The sequence below is a fragment of the Juglans microcarpa x Juglans regia genome, chromosome 6D (assembly GCF_004785595.1).
Source record: "Juglans microcarpa x Juglans regia isolate MS1-56 chromosome 6D, Jm3101_v1.0, whole genome shotgun sequence".
NCBI lineage: Eukaryota > Viridiplantae > Streptophyta > Magnoliopsida > Fagales > Juglandaceae > Juglans > Juglans microcarpa x Juglans regia.
The window spans coordinates 8,292,125-8,307,232 of record NC_054604.1 but is presented as its reverse complement, the minus strand read 5'-3'; the positions used below and the strand labels follow the sequence as shown (position 1 = coordinate 8,307,232).

Below are 15,108 nucleotides of genomic sequence, written 5' to 3'. Positions count from 1 at the left end.
CCGACTCCGATCCGACTCCGATCCGACAAGTCGGAGTCGGATCGGAGTCGGATTCTCTACATGTCGGAGTCGGAGTCGGAGGTCGGATTCGACCTCCGACAAAGTCGGAGTCGGAGTCGGAGGTTGGGCCCTCCGACTCCGAAAGTGTCGGTGCTCAGCCCTAGTTAGGGCTCTGCCAGTATATTTTGTATACATTTTTTTTTATTATATTGTTTTACATATGTATTTTTTTAACACTTTTTAATTTTTTTATAAAAAATTCAAAATTTATAACATTATTAAAAAAATACTTTCTTAATCACTATATAAAAAAAAAAAAAAAAAAAATCAACGAGAGGCCCCAAGGAAAAGAGTAGCATTTTCCTTTATGAATTGCTCACCCATTATTTTCATTCTAACATAAGATGTTACCAAATTAAAATCATTGTACTAATAATTTTCCTTTATCTTTTATATATATATATATATATATATATATATATATAGACACTGCAGAATCTAAACGGCGGGTCCACTAAACTTTTTTCTTAATAAAATAGTTTTATAATATTCTTATATGATTCATACCAAAAAAATGGTACAAGAGTCTCATTAATCCTTAAAAATATTAATGAGTGTGGAGGCAGGCTACTGGAGCCTCTTTTTACCCTGTCATTTTATTCTCTTTGTGGGACTGTATTTTATTATTTTAACAGTAAATCAATCTGAAACAAAATAATAATGAGTCTCAAGAAATTCTGTTGTTCTTAAATAAGATATTGAATCATATAACTTTTTTTCTTTTGAATTTTCATATTTCATATAAATGGAAGAAGACTTTCTTGAAGATTATTTAGTATTTATATTGAGAAGGAAATTGTACAGTTCATGGCGTATCTTTTTTTGAAAAAATTGGATAAACTTATGGTTCACGTGAAAAAATTATTTTTATAACGGTATCCTCCATTTTTTGCAAAGGGAATACGCTACGACTATACACTTCATGAATGTATATAGTATTATTCATATATATAACACTTGTTATCATCATTAATTTGTTTTCTAAATGAAAATTTCTATTATGATGTGTAGAGCATACCTAGTAAAGTGATTATATATAAATTGAATTTTATAAATCAAATCTTACCATTTAAATAATACGAGTGATGTGTTCTACCCGCTTGAATAGAATAATTATTTTCAAAAAAAGAAAAAAAAAAGAAAGGCGTCATCCAATGAAGGAAATTAATTAATCAGGCTTTATATATGCGTTACCATCACTGTCAAAGAGCCAATATTGGGATCCTGCAAGCTTTTGTTTATAAGCGCAAGAATCTCCTCCCTCTTTCATATCAATGTCTTTATATATTTTGGTGCTAATTTTTGGGCATTTTCTCAGGTAATCAGCACGTTATATATCCTTCCCTGTTCCCTCGTTACTTTTTCACTTTTTCAACGTTCTTCTTATCCCATTGGCTTTGAACCCACTCAAAACTCCTTCTGCTACCCCACCAAACACGTTGAAACTCACTTTCTTTTTCCTCCTTAGCATTAGTAGAGTTTTCGTGTTTGGTTCAAGTCCCTACGCCACATGATTACATGGAAAAATACCAACTATGGTTTTGTTGCTCTGGATTTTACACAACAAAAATATAATATATCTCGGATAGATATATAAAATAAATATAATTGTAGAATATATAAATATCGTGCAGTCGTTTTAAAAAAAATAGAATCTATTATTAAAAAATTAATTTTTTTCATGTAGGTCTCATATTTATTCACTTATTTTAAAGTGATTGTACGGCACTTATATACTCATAACTGTAAGTATCATTTCTCTAAAATAAAACCCGCACCATTTATAAAGTAAGACCCGCACCATTTATAACTGCTCAAGTGTCATTTCTTTAAAATAAAACCCACACCATTTAGAATTGCTCAAGTATCATCTCTCTAAAGTAAAACCCACATCATTTCTAAAGTAAAACCCGCACCATTTAGAGTTGCTCAAGTATCATTTCTCTAAAATAAAACCTGCACTATTTCTAAAGTAAAAACCACACTATTTAGAACTGCTCAAGTGAATTTTTCTATTTTTTAAACATCATTAAATGCTTAATAAATTATATAAGAACTGCTTTACATGTCTATCTTCCTCTCATTCTAAATCCTAGAATTCGATACATAAAATTTCTAGGTTCTTAATATATTGTCATAAATATAAATTCTACATATGTTAGATATATATTGTCAATATGGTAGATACGGTTTGTCATACCATAAATTTCCTCCTATTAGTAAAATCCTTTATATTATAATAAATAGGCCGTTATATCAATAGGATCATGACAAGTTGTATTTTTGTTTTATTAGAAAATGGGTGTAACTCAAGTGGTTTTGATTAATTTCAAACTACGAATAGTTGGCGCATTAATTGCCTAGTCTTGGAAAGAAAATCCCTTGTATTTTACCGAAATGCGCGTTTTTGGAAACGTCATCAACGTTCCAGCCAGCACTGTAAATCTGACCTCCCTTTGGGTTGGTTGTCGTGAATATACAAAGTTGTTAAGCTTATATTGAGTTCGGGTATTTAAGGAGATCCAGAGCTCCCTTTTTTCATGCACTTGTAGTTCATCTCTCTCTCCCCTATTCTGAATAGAATTCAGACCCCATTATACTTTCTTATTCTCACTTCATTCCTCGTCCTCGTCCTTATATTGAAGTTTATAAAGAGATACGAGGTACTTTTGTTCTGACAGTTCAGAGTTCCTGCAAAAATTCTGTGTGTGAATTTATATATTCATTGTATCATGATTGTCGTGTTTGCATGATAGGTTTGGTTGAATGCTTTATCGTTCTTGTTTTTTTCCTCTGGTATTTGCTTATTAATATTTTTTTTTTTTTTTTTTTTGCTTCTGTGGTCGATTTAATCCGATTTGATGTTAATAAGAAAGACTGGTTTTGTTCTGGGACCGTTGGGAATCTTTTAACGACGTAGGAATACCCTGTTCTTTTTTCCTCCTGTTCTGGCATGGAAGATGTCGCCCACTTCCATAAGATTAGTAACTGTTATCCAGTTTAAGGCCAAAACCAATCATCGAGCTCTAGCCGTTTCATTCAGTTTCAGTTCCGTTTCCTTTTACTCTGGCTAAAATTGCTACGTAGAAATAAATGGCTTAATGGTTGGTTAAAACCCATATTCTATAATTCAGTAACTGTTGAACAAAATTAGACAACCTTTGACAATGGGGAACGCCAGTAGATTTGACTACGAGTCTAAACAGGTCTAATACTCAGCATGCTTTTTTAGTGTTTATGGATGCAAAAGTTCAGATTCTGCAAGAAACGCTTTGTTTGATGTATTTATACATAACAGATCAATTAGCTCAGGATTTGACCCAAGAAAATGGTGAAGATTTGCTGCATTGGAGCTGGATATGTTGGAGGTCCTACCATGGCAGTCATTGCACTCAAGTGCCCCAAAATTCAAGTGGTTGTTGTTGACATCTCCATCTCTCGCATCACGGCCTGGAACAGTGACCAGCTCCCCATTTATGAGCCAGGTCTTGATGAAGTAGTGAAGCAATGCAGAGGGAAGAACCTCTTTTTTAGCACTGATGTGGAGAACCATGTCTCGGAGGCAGACATAATTTTTGTTTCTGTTAACACCCCGACAAAGAACCGGGGTCTTGGAGCTGGCAAAGCTCCAGACCTTACATATTGGGAGAGCGCAGCCAGGATGATTGCTAATGTTTCAACATCGAGCAAGATAGTTGTTGAGAAGTCAACTGTTCCAGTGAAAACAGCTGAGGCAGTAGAAAGGATCCTCACCTTCAATAGTAGTAACATCAGCTATCAGATTCTCTCAAACCCAGAATTTCTTGCCGAAGGAACTGCCATTCAGGACCTTCTTAACCCAGACCGTGTTCTGATTGGAGGGAGAGAAACCCCTGATGGCCAAAAGGCAGTTCAAGCACTGAAAGATGTATACTCGCACTGGGTTCCTGAAGACAGAATCATTACAACCAATCTCTGGTCAGCAGAGCTCTCAAAGTTAGCTGCCAATGCCTTCTTGGCTCAGAGGATTTCTTCTGTCAATGCCATGTCAGCTCTGTGTGAGGCAACTGGGGCAGATGTTTCACAAGTTTCCAATGCCGTTGGTAAGGACACCAGAATTGGACCCAAGTTCCTTAATGCTAGTGTAGGTTTTGGAGGATCCTGTTTTCAAAAGGACATCCTCAACTTGATCTATATTTGTGAGTGCAATGGCCTCACTGAAGTTGCCAAATACTGGGAACAGGTCATTAAGGTGAATGACTACCAAAAGAATCGGTTTGTCAACAGGGTTGTCTCTTCAATGTTCAATACAGTTTCTGGTAAAAAGATTGCAATACTTGGGTATGCCTTCAAGAAGAATACTGGGGACACAAGAGAAACACCAGCAATTGATGTGTGCAAAGGGCTATTGGGGGATAAAGCATGGTTGAGCATTTATGATCCACAAGTTACTGAGGATCAAATCAAGAAGGATCTCTCAATGAACAAGTTTGATTGGGACCATCCTGTTCATCTGCAGCCTTCAAACCCTGCTGCTGTGAATCAAGTGAGCATAGTTGGGGATGCTTATGAGGCCACCAAGGATGCTCATGGGATCTGCATTCTAACTGAATGGGATGAGTTCAAGACCCTTGATTTCCAGAAGATTTTTGATAATATGAAGAAACCTGCATTTGTGTTCGATGGTAGAAACATTGTGAATGTTAAGAAGCAGAGAGAGATAGGATTCATTGTGTATTCAATTGGGAAGCCATTGTACCCCTGGCTCAAGGACACGCCAGCAGTGGCAAAAGATAAATAAATTTCCTATAAGCTGGACCTGTGGCTAATTTACAGTTAACTGCTTTATGTGACATTATGCTCATGTATTCAGTTTTCCATTAATTCCTTTCAATTATATTCATGTTGGAAAGAACTATGTTGTGGGGATTTCGATATTATAAACGGTCCAATTCTTATTCCAAGGTTTTAAAAAAATTCCAAACTGATTTTTATTAAAAGGAGATTCAAGCTGGGACCCTAACGGATCATCCTCCCAACAACCCTTTGCATGAAACGTTGAATATTCATATTCAATAGCTTTACTTTAAATTCATGAAGAACAAGACTAGTCATTTTGCGTTGAATTTTAGCCATATCAGAGGATGATATGAGGATGACGAGCAACCTGCTGTTGTATTGAAGTCCTCATCCCAAATACTAGTTTATGTCATCTGGTTTGAATAAAATAAATAAAATAAAAAGGAAAACAGATGGAATTCATCATAACTAATGGATCAATGGTGCAGCCCAGAGACTGCAGAGAGTCAACCATAATTGAAGATTACCAAAGTTACAGCTTATCACGTTTGGACGAGAAAATTGCCAAAGTCGTTCACGGTTTGGCAGAAACAGTGGGAGGGCAGAATATGCTGGAATTACGACGGGTTCTTTCTTCTTCCTCTTTTTTTTTTTTTTTTTTTTTTTTTTTTGCTTTTTTGTCTTCTAAGCAAGCAAATTTCTATTAGAAAAAGAAAACATCATGAGGGGTGGGGTTTCCCAACAAACATTCTAGTACAATAATCACAAGTAAAAGTGTTGGAAAAATAAAAAATAAAACAGATTTTGGAACCAATTTATTAGTCTCCAACCATACCCTACAAAGAGAGTCGGCTTAAAATACGGTAGTTAGCAGCTCACAAAGTCGTGCAAACTATGGAACCATCGCCAATGGTGGTGGAACCTCCATTGGAAGCAGTGAAAGTTGTAGGTACATTAAAGTTTGTTGTCTTGAGATGTCTTTTAGAGAGATCCGTAGTCCCTTTTTCAAGATCATCAGTTAGGAAAAGTGATAACATAATCGAAAGCACAGCATCGGATGGACTGATGCAGTCAGTCATCTGTCTTCCTGAGCATATGTGGTGGCGTTGGCAACCACATGCCGTTGGCAACCACATGCCGGTGGTAGAGAGGCGAGGTGGGCAGATCTGCAAGATCTCGACGTGAGGAATCTGCTAATACGGCACGTGTAACCGGCGAAGGCGTCGTGGCTCATGAAGACCACGCAAGGAAACAAGCAACGCATGAGTGCCACACTCCAAGCTTTTTGGCACAATTTTGCTCCGTCCTAATAGATCGGCAGTTATAGGATGGCGTGATGGGGCGCGTGTCTATTGATGGCGGCCGGAGTGCAATAAATCTAACCAAAACCGAACTGGTGGAGGGGGTAGAAAAAAAACTACCATAAAAGTGTATACACATTGAGGTAATTGAAGGGAAAAAGGAAGGGTGAGGGCCACACTCTCCAGCAAAGGCACTCAAAGTGATTGAATCTTCTAAAGAGAACAGAGTTTCTCACTGGTTTTAGCGAAGACTAGCTCACTTACCTTTGGAATTACAACGGATTCACTACAACAGTTCAGACTGTGTTCTGCCCAAAGGTCACTTCAAAAGTTACGAAAAAAACAATGAACAATTCTTCACTAGTAGATGACTCTTTGAAATTAGTTGCACCTAACTAAGGGTTCAAACCTTAAGAGGTTTAATTTTTTTTTAAAAAAAAAAAAGTTAACAATTTTGGCAGAAAAACTGATAAAAGTCCAAATAAAACTGACAAGAATGAAATGAAATCCCCCATAAGGTAAAACCGCCATAGCAATATCTGGTAAGGCTAATCATGCACATGCCAAAACTGAAGCAAAATTACACCAGGGTGGCTGAAATCTGAGTTTCTTTAAACAGCACCTCGAACACAACATTCATATTGAAAGCTAGCAAATGAAATATTATTAATCTTAAACTACACGCCTTGTAAGCAGGTATTCTTATCTAAATATTACACTTGGGTTAAGCTCTACCTTAAAATCAAGGGATCCTACGATTGGAGTTCTTTATGAATGAATATATATATATATATATATATATATATATATAATGATCTAAAATGCAGCCTTCTCTGAAACCCCCAAGATCCCCACATGAATCAACCATCAAGAGATGTTCCAGTTTTAGCGAGAGGGAGGGGAGTCTACTGATTTGCATATTTCAGATACAGTTATTATAGATATACAAAATCCTATGTGCAGTCTTTATGTCCTCTACTAAAGTGTCTCTGATCGTCTTCAGCCCAAAAATCCATCAGGCGTATATACAGTTATCTTCTCTGCTAAGTGTCTGCAATCCCCTCTGCCAAGATTTGGGGACTGTGCAAGGCTTTTCCTTTGACCGATGTCTAGGTGGCTGAGCAATTCAAGCGAAATGATGTGAGGCAAGTGATCCAGTTTCCAGTCCTATAATCCACGCCCTTCCACATGAGGCTTTTTCTTTGTACCCGCTGCAGAGAAAATAAAATTTAGCAATCCAGTTCAATCAATTATCTAAGAAAAGTCAGCCTTGCTATGCTTCAGCTAAACAATAAATTGAATAAGGAGCCTACTTTAACACCATAAATCAAGCAGTTGACAATTACTTGATACCACAAAACAGCCAAAAATTCAACACGCCAACACTTGAGACCATACCAAGATATCAATCCCGTGAAGAGGATAGCTTGAACAAAAATTGCAAACTATGTTCGCCACATGGCCACCGGAGGGGCGTCATTCACAAAAAAGGAATGTATGTTGTTTTAATGGACCCTATTGTGCCTGGGATCATTTTCGTCCTTATCATTATGTGATGAATGTTGTTATGGGAAATCTTTCAGATTGAGTTCTATTTGTTAAGGGTAAATGGTATCCACAACCGAGAGAATCACACTCACTGTATAATCCAGCATCAAGTCCTATTTCCATCCAAGGAAAGTTGTCTGCTAGCGATGGATAGGATAAACAAAAGCCACATGAAGTCCAAACATTCAAATAGATCAAGTGAAATTCTAAGCAACATCAAATTACGTAATTAAAATCCATACAATTGCTCTAACACCTACAAGGAAAACTTCTAAATGGGTAGATTAACCTATCTCGCCAACCAGAGGTTTTCTACAAGAATGATTTTGAGCATGCTTGGCATTTCATGGATATATAAGTGTTACACTCAATTTCTTCTTCATCTTTTCATGGTGTTAGAGAACATGGTTATAATTAGTATAGTTTATGTGTACAATTGTCATTTGTATGTAGTATGTATAGGAAGTTGAATGTCAATGAATATACGAATCATTCTTTCTCTCTATGTTCGACTACATGGTATCAGAGAAAAGAGTAGTCAGCTAGTGGTGGTTGTGCGACGAAGCTAGTGGTGGTTAATGGTTGTTAGTGGCACAAAGGGGTTAGTGTGGCATCACCATCGTTGTCTGTGGTGGTTAGGGGTCATTGTCCTCTTTGTCGTTGGTGGCCAGAAGCTATTTCAAGGTGTTTCCGATGACCTCAGGTGTCGTCTCCGGTACTGGGCACCAAAATCGAGCTCGCCAGTTGTCATCGGCTGCCGGAAGGCATGTTTATCACCAACGTCGTCGACATCTCAGGGTGTTTGGTTGCAGGTCTCTACTATCCCATCCTCGACTGCGTATGCCCCCAACCTGGAGTAATATCTTATTCCTATCCGGAATAACACCCGTTTGGTAACACGTATACGGACTCAGCTTCACTTATCCTCATTTAGGATAACTTATTCCCGTTTAAGGCTATTTTATAAGCCGGTATTGGCAATACCTGAAACACACCCAATACAGGCCGATACAGCCCGAAACATACCGGTTTAGACCCGAAATAGAGAGGTTTAGACCCGGTACAGGCCAATTCTGAGCCGATACTTGCTTGTTTTGGCCGGTACAAGCTTGTTTCGACTAGTTACAAGCTGATTCCACCCAAAACAGAACCGAAATATGGGTTCTTAATCTGGGTTTCTACTTTTCCAGATTGTATTTCCCACTTTTTCATCCATATTTCATATTCTGTGTGGATTCTATCTCCAAGTTGAATTGTTGTGATACTTTTCTCCATGGCAACTAAATTTGTGTCAATGTCTCTAACACCAAACATTAGTATGCCTATGACTTCGGTGAAGTTGAATGGAAAAAACTACATGTTGTGGTCAAAATCTGTTGAAATGTTTTTGAAAGGCAAGGGTCTTCTTCGTACTCACTTGGTTGATCCAATGCCTGACTCAATTGGTTCTACATTTGTAACATACGGGTTCAAAGTTAGGGCTTAAAACTAGTATTATATTTTATTTATTTATTTATTTCACTTTTGTTATCTTCTTAGGAAATATGCTAACAGATAGATTAAATTAGTGATTCCTTCCCTATCAAAACCTTCGTATGGTTTATCCATTAGGTTCCCATATTAGAGTTGGTTCCTAGTTCAAGACTAACTCCAACTCAAACTCTTCAAAATCCTCTCAAAATCTTACTCCTCGTAGGAATAGGATCCTAAAGTTTAGGCAATTTCGAATTATAGCCAATCTCCTAAGGATTCACGTTGCTTCCCACCCGTCGCCTATAAGAAACCCACAAAGCCTCTGGATTACACACACAAAAATTCCTGGAGAAAAACTCTTTCACGCAGAGAAAGAAACCCACTCCCGCAAGCACCACCGCAGCCCCCTTCCAGCAACCAACAGCCACCTCGACGGACCACCTCCCACACCACCACATAAAACCCGGCCAACCTAGTCCTATCGCACCCACTCCCTCAGGTAAGCCCCTGCCCTCGCAGGCCACCTTCCTCCCTCTCGGTTATTTGAGTTTTCAATTCCATCTCTCTAAAACTCTCTTCCTTTATCTCTCTCTCTCAGTCGCACCACCATAGGAACCTCCCAATTGCACCGCCGTCTTGTCCAGCCACCCAGAGCCGCCATCGCACTCAGCCCCTCTCTCGGTAAGTCATCGTGCGACTCCCTCCCGCATCCATGAGCTCTCTATGTCAGCTATGTGCTTTCCAGAGAGAAGCTTTCTGCTTTTTAATCTGGAATGGGCCCCGTGGGCCTTAAGCCAGTTGGTCGAATGCCTCCTTATTTTCTGAGTGGGCTGAATCAATGTGGGCCTGATGTTTATTCTGGGCTCGTATTTCATAGAAAAACCCAATTACACTACTAAATTATTTAGTCACGATTAACTATATATTACAAGCATTTATTATTTTTGCAAGGAAATAAGATAACTACTATGTTAAAATTCTAATTTTTGTTTTAATCACGTAAACAACCACGACACGTTATCTAGAAAATTAGTAACGTCGTATAGGTAACGCGCTTCAAGTTGGAAATCAGGAAGCAGCACTAAGAGGTAAATAGTATGATCATATAAATGCATGAGTACTGTGAATATTATCGTTGTGTATGAAAATATGATGTGCTTATGATGGTTATCTACGCTACGCTAAGAGACAAGTCAAGGTTATATTCCCTTTCACGATCTTTGATGAAATATGAGATTATACTTGAATGAATGAATTTGTTGTTTGATTGATTGAATGTTACTAAAATCATATGGAAGTCATGAGATGTTCATGTAGTAATTCAAGTCATGTATGCCATGTATTAGAATAGCCAGATTATACAAGCCATGTTCATGTAATACTTAGATTATGTATGCCATGTTCATGTAGTACTTAGATCATGTATGTCATGGAATGTCATAAAATGTTCAGATCATGTTATGTTATACCATGTACAAGAATATGCCATGTTATGCTATGCCATGTACAAGAATATGTCATGTCGTGCTATGCTATACTATGTACAAGAATGTGCCATGTTATGCTATGCCATGTACAAAAATGTGCCATATTATGCTATGTCATGTACAAGAATATGCCATGTTAGAAATGTTCATGAAGCCTAATAAATTCTCATGCATTAAGAAACATAAGAAGTTTTCCGGTGCCACGAACTCAAGCGTGGTTAACCACAAGTTAAGTGAAACACGGACCCAAGCATGTTTCACTCCATGTTATGCAAGTTAGGTGAAACATGGACTCAAGCGTGTTTCACTCCATGTTATGCCAGTTAAGTGAAATATGGACTCAAGCGTGTTTCACTCCATGTTAAGACAAGATAAACAAGATATTATGCATTCACGTTACATGTTTGCCACGATTACATATGCTTCCGCTCATGTTAATGATGAATAAGTATGCTATATGAATCTGTGACGATGTATGAATGTAAAGTTTTCAGAAAGTCATGTTACGTGTATGATTGTATATCTATGAAGCTGTTTGTATGTTATGAAGAGTCTTCAGAAATTAAGTCCAAGTTAGGCCAAATTATATTTTACGGTGTGATGTGCTACTTACTGAGTATTCGACTCATTTTTGTTTGTCTTCTTGTTTTCTTCCATGTTTAATTCTCACAGATGGTGATTATGATGACGCAGAGCTGGATGGCCAGGAATAGATCTAATACAAAGACTTAGGAAGGAAAAAGTGATATTCACACAAGAATTAGATTTCTTTTATGTCATTCATAGGATTAGTTTATCTTCTTTTATTTTACGTTCAGTTTTCGAAACAATCATGTTCAATTCAGTTTTAATATTTTGATGCTTTTCAATAAATGAGGTATTTCAGGAAAGGAATCTCTTTACCGGGCATTATGTTATGATTGCTAATAATATCTCTACCCCACGGAAACGGGGTGTTACAACATTTGCTGAATTTTAATCAAATGCACGCAAAAAAGGAATTATTTCACATATACCAAAGATCCAAACAGTCCGAATTCCAATTAGCAATCGCCCAGCCTTGTCCGCATGCAGAGGCAACCTAATATTACAATTCTCCTAATCCCTAACAACATCAGATTTTATGGTGGAGTTTTGAATCAAACATTCTCAACGATATCAGTAGTGTAGAAGGTGATATGGTGAAGCACTAAGGTGTGATTTAGATAGTGAGATGAGATGAGATAGTTTTAGATGAAAGTTAAAAGTTGAATAAAATATTGTTAGAATATTATTTTTTAAAATTATTATTGTTTCGAGATTTGAAAAGGTCTACTTGTTTATTATATTTTGTGTGAAAATTTGAAAAAGTTGTAATGATGAGATGAAACATTTTTACCATCCAAGGGGGCCTAAATCCCTACTTCAAACAGGAAACTTATGTACCCAAACATGGGCACGCATAAACAGACGCGCGCGCGCGCACACACACACATATATATATATATAGAGAGAGAGAGAGAGAGAGTACAGTCTTCAACATCCTTAAGCTGGTAATAGTGCGGGGCTATTTCAACCAACCACTCAGGCTTTAGTTCCGTCACCTGCAATTCAATGGTAGAAATAAATATTCCAAACTACTATGCAGGAAAAACTAAATATATCAAAGTCATTGAGTGCAGACAAAAGCGTACCTGTCTCATATACTCCTTGGTCGTCAAAACCAATTCATGATATACAACCCATCTCGGAAGGACCTGAAGGAGAAAGATATATAAGAATATAAGCACTGCACAACATAGCACCTGAATTTCCACCAAAAATTGAAACTTCATTATTTTGAAAATGGACCTGACCAGTCAGACCGCAAACAAATCCTATGTACAACAGTTCAGTCATACCCCCAGAAAGCACATCAGGTCAAGAACCAAATCAAACCATTCCTGACTATGATTAAACCAATTAACCCACTGGATGGTTTGCAAGTCATGGATCACTGATGGTTATGTTTTAAGAATTACATATAAGGGGTTTCAATGTAGGATGCAAGTAAGGCTGTAAATGAACAAAGCCATTCATGAATCGAGCCCAACTTGTAATATTAAAAGAGCTAAACTCATATAAGCTTGGCTTAACTCAGTTTAAGCTCGTGAACAAAACTCATAGAGGCTTGACTCAACTTGTTTGAGCTCATTTTAAAGCTCATAATACATTTATTATAAGTGTATTATATGTAATACATTTGTTTTTATGATGGGGGAACCACCCCACAGCAGAGCCTTTAGGACTCACCCATGGAGCCCAAACCCCTGGGGAGACTAGCACAGCAACCCACCGCCATGTATTATATGTAATACATGTTAGCTTTCTTTATATATTCAATTATGTATTATGTCTTTATTCATTTTTTTAGTTTATTCATATGTTACCTAATATGATATATTTAGTTAGGTTATCACGGCATGTATACAATGTTTTATATAACCTTTTATAGAAGTTATTTCCTAAAATTAGTATATATATATATATTTGTATAAGTTTATACTTATTGCAAGTTATATGATATATTTAGCTATTTTATGCATGTATATAGAGGTTATTAAATAGATTTGGTTAATAATGTGCTATATAACATAAGGAGAAATGCTTGATCTACACAGAAATTTTGGGAAAGTCCGATCCACTTGTGAACACAATTCGACTTCCACATGCATTTTCATGTCTGTAACAGTTTGCCCAAGTCGGGCAATGAGTTATACCTTTGAATCTAGCAACAAAGAAGAGAATGTTAAGGTCTTCTAGACAAGATGAACCAGACCCAAAAAGTCGTACAAATAATTTATACATTACCAAGGTGGTCCAGTCCATAATTGCTCCGTAAAGAGAGATCCTTTATTGAGATCCAGTCAGGACTTTTTATGCTAAGGAATACATCTCTAATGAAAATGGAAAATTGTCCCAACACATTTATTCTATATAGCGTGCCTAATACATCATTTTATATTGTACTTTGAAAGCCCAAACACAGCATGAAATTGAAAACCAGGAGCAAAGCAGTTCAACAGATCATTACAAAGATGTAAGCAAAAGCAGTATAATTTGAATAATAAAACGATTTGTGTCCACATATCCATCTGCTCTAAGAACCAATTCCATTGAAAAGCATCAAATCATTTTTGTAAAATATAAATAATGATCATCTCATGAACAATTTTTCGTTCATATTTTGCATTCGAAATGATGAATATTTTAAGTCAGAAACCGGCTAAACAGCAATTACTCCAACTTCCAGACCAACAAAAACTCTTAAAAGACCTTTTCTCTTTTATTTTTAAGACAACAAATTAGGCTTATGTCTTTATTATCCTCTTGCAACCATTTAATGAAATCATCCTCCACAACCCATATGTCACTTGATGAGAAACAACCAAATAATCATATTATTCAAATAGCATACAAGCAATCCCATTGACCATATAGATTTTGTTTCACAGAGCAACCATAAGCACTCTGACCTTAAATATAATCAATAATTAATGAAGAGTCAATAGATTACCTGTGCCAGCCCTGAGCTGGGGTGTATGTGAACAGTCTGTGGATGTTTTACGGTCCTGTAAGATCCATTCTTTTGAAGCCTTGCAGAGTGTGGGAAAAAACCTGAAAAGAACAATAATTACAAAATTAAACACAACAAAGAATCATTTTCCCTCCCCGTCATTGAAACAAAAGTTTTTTTTTTTACAGATTTACCAGATGTTATAGCTTTTCTTATGGCATCTAAATCACTAGGGTCGGCCATTAGTTCAATTTCAACCCTTTCCAAGAGCCCTTCGAGCTGATCTCGAACATCCCTTGCACGTTTCATACTCCTAACCTGTAAACAATAAAATTGAAATTACAAAGAACAGCAGGAGCGCCTTCAATCAAAAAAATAATTCACATAACAAATTATTATTCAAGCAAGGCTGAAATTGCATAAATTGGTATGCAATCAACAGGATGCAAAAATAGGTAGCCTTGAATGCCAAGGAAGTTTGCAATCTTCACCAAACTCATAGATTGGAGGTATAAATATTAATTAAACTAAAATCTGAAAATGTAGAACTCAGATAATAATTAGAGAGAGAGAGAGAGAGACTTGTATTCCACCACCAAAACTCAAAACTGCTCAAATCTGTGTATGGGGGTTGTAAACAAGAAATATACATAGAGCACTGAACAATATTGAATTAAGTTCCAGAATAAGGCTTTTTAAGTATTGGCAGTTTCTAGGATCGATCATCTCAAGGCCTTCACACCTGGTGGCATGTATGCAGTCAATAGATGCAATGCTTTGATATAAGTATCAGAACAATTAATATTAGTGCAAATAAAATGAGGAATTGTTGCTCAAACTATACCTGTATATAATTTTCATAACACCACTGTGTTGAGTAATTTGTCTCCTTCCATGAATTGTAGACCTGAATGAAAAATAATAA

At 36.8% G+C, this 15,108-nt stretch overlaps 2 protein-coding genes across 8 annotated transcripts in view; one reads left to right on the top strand and one right to left on the bottom strand.

Annotated features, from left to right (window-relative positions):
- The first annotated feature begins 2,422 nt into the window (after positions 1-2,422).
- On the top strand, positions 2,423-4,979 carry LOC121234226 (UDP-glucose 6-dehydrogenase 1-like). Of its 2 annotated transcripts, none has more exons than XM_041130094.1 (2): positions 2,423-2,723; positions 3,373-4,979. In XM_041130094.1, exon 2 carries the CDS (start codon positions 3,389-3,391, stop codon positions 4,838-4,840), a length of 1,452 nt encoding a protein of 483 aa, XP_040986028.1. In that variant the 5' UTR covers positions 2,423-2,723; positions 3,373-3,388; the 3' UTR covers positions 4,841-4,979. The 2 variants fall into 2 exon arrangements, with proteins under 2 accessions (XP_040986028.1, XP_040986027.1); XM_041130093.1 differs by having other exon boundaries at positions 2,424-2,723; positions 3,359-4,979.
- Positions 4,980-6,746: 1,767 nt separating this feature from the next.
- LOC121234214 (pre-mRNA-splicing factor ATP-dependent RNA helicase DEAH1-like) overlaps positions 6,747-15,108 on the bottom strand; it is a 35,736-nt gene continuing 27,374 nt past the window's right edge. For all 6 annotated transcript variants that reach the window (XM_041130068.1, XM_041130071.1, XM_041130072.1 and 3 more), the window contains exons 23-28: positions 15,028-15,090; positions 14,378-14,501; positions 14,184-14,284; positions 12,322-12,384; positions 12,159-12,231; positions 6,747-7,351 (exon numbers count right to left, since the gene is read on the bottom strand). In XM_041130068.1, coding sequence (XP_040986002.1) covers positions 7,308-7,351; positions 12,159-12,231; positions 12,322-12,384; positions 14,184-14,284; positions 14,378-14,501; positions 15,028-15,090 — 468 coding nt within the window. In that variant the 3' untranslated portion in view covers positions 6,747-7,307. The remainder of the gene's footprint in view (positions 7,352-12,158; positions 12,232-12,321; positions 12,385-14,183; positions 14,285-14,377; positions 14,502-15,027; positions 15,091-15,108) is intronic.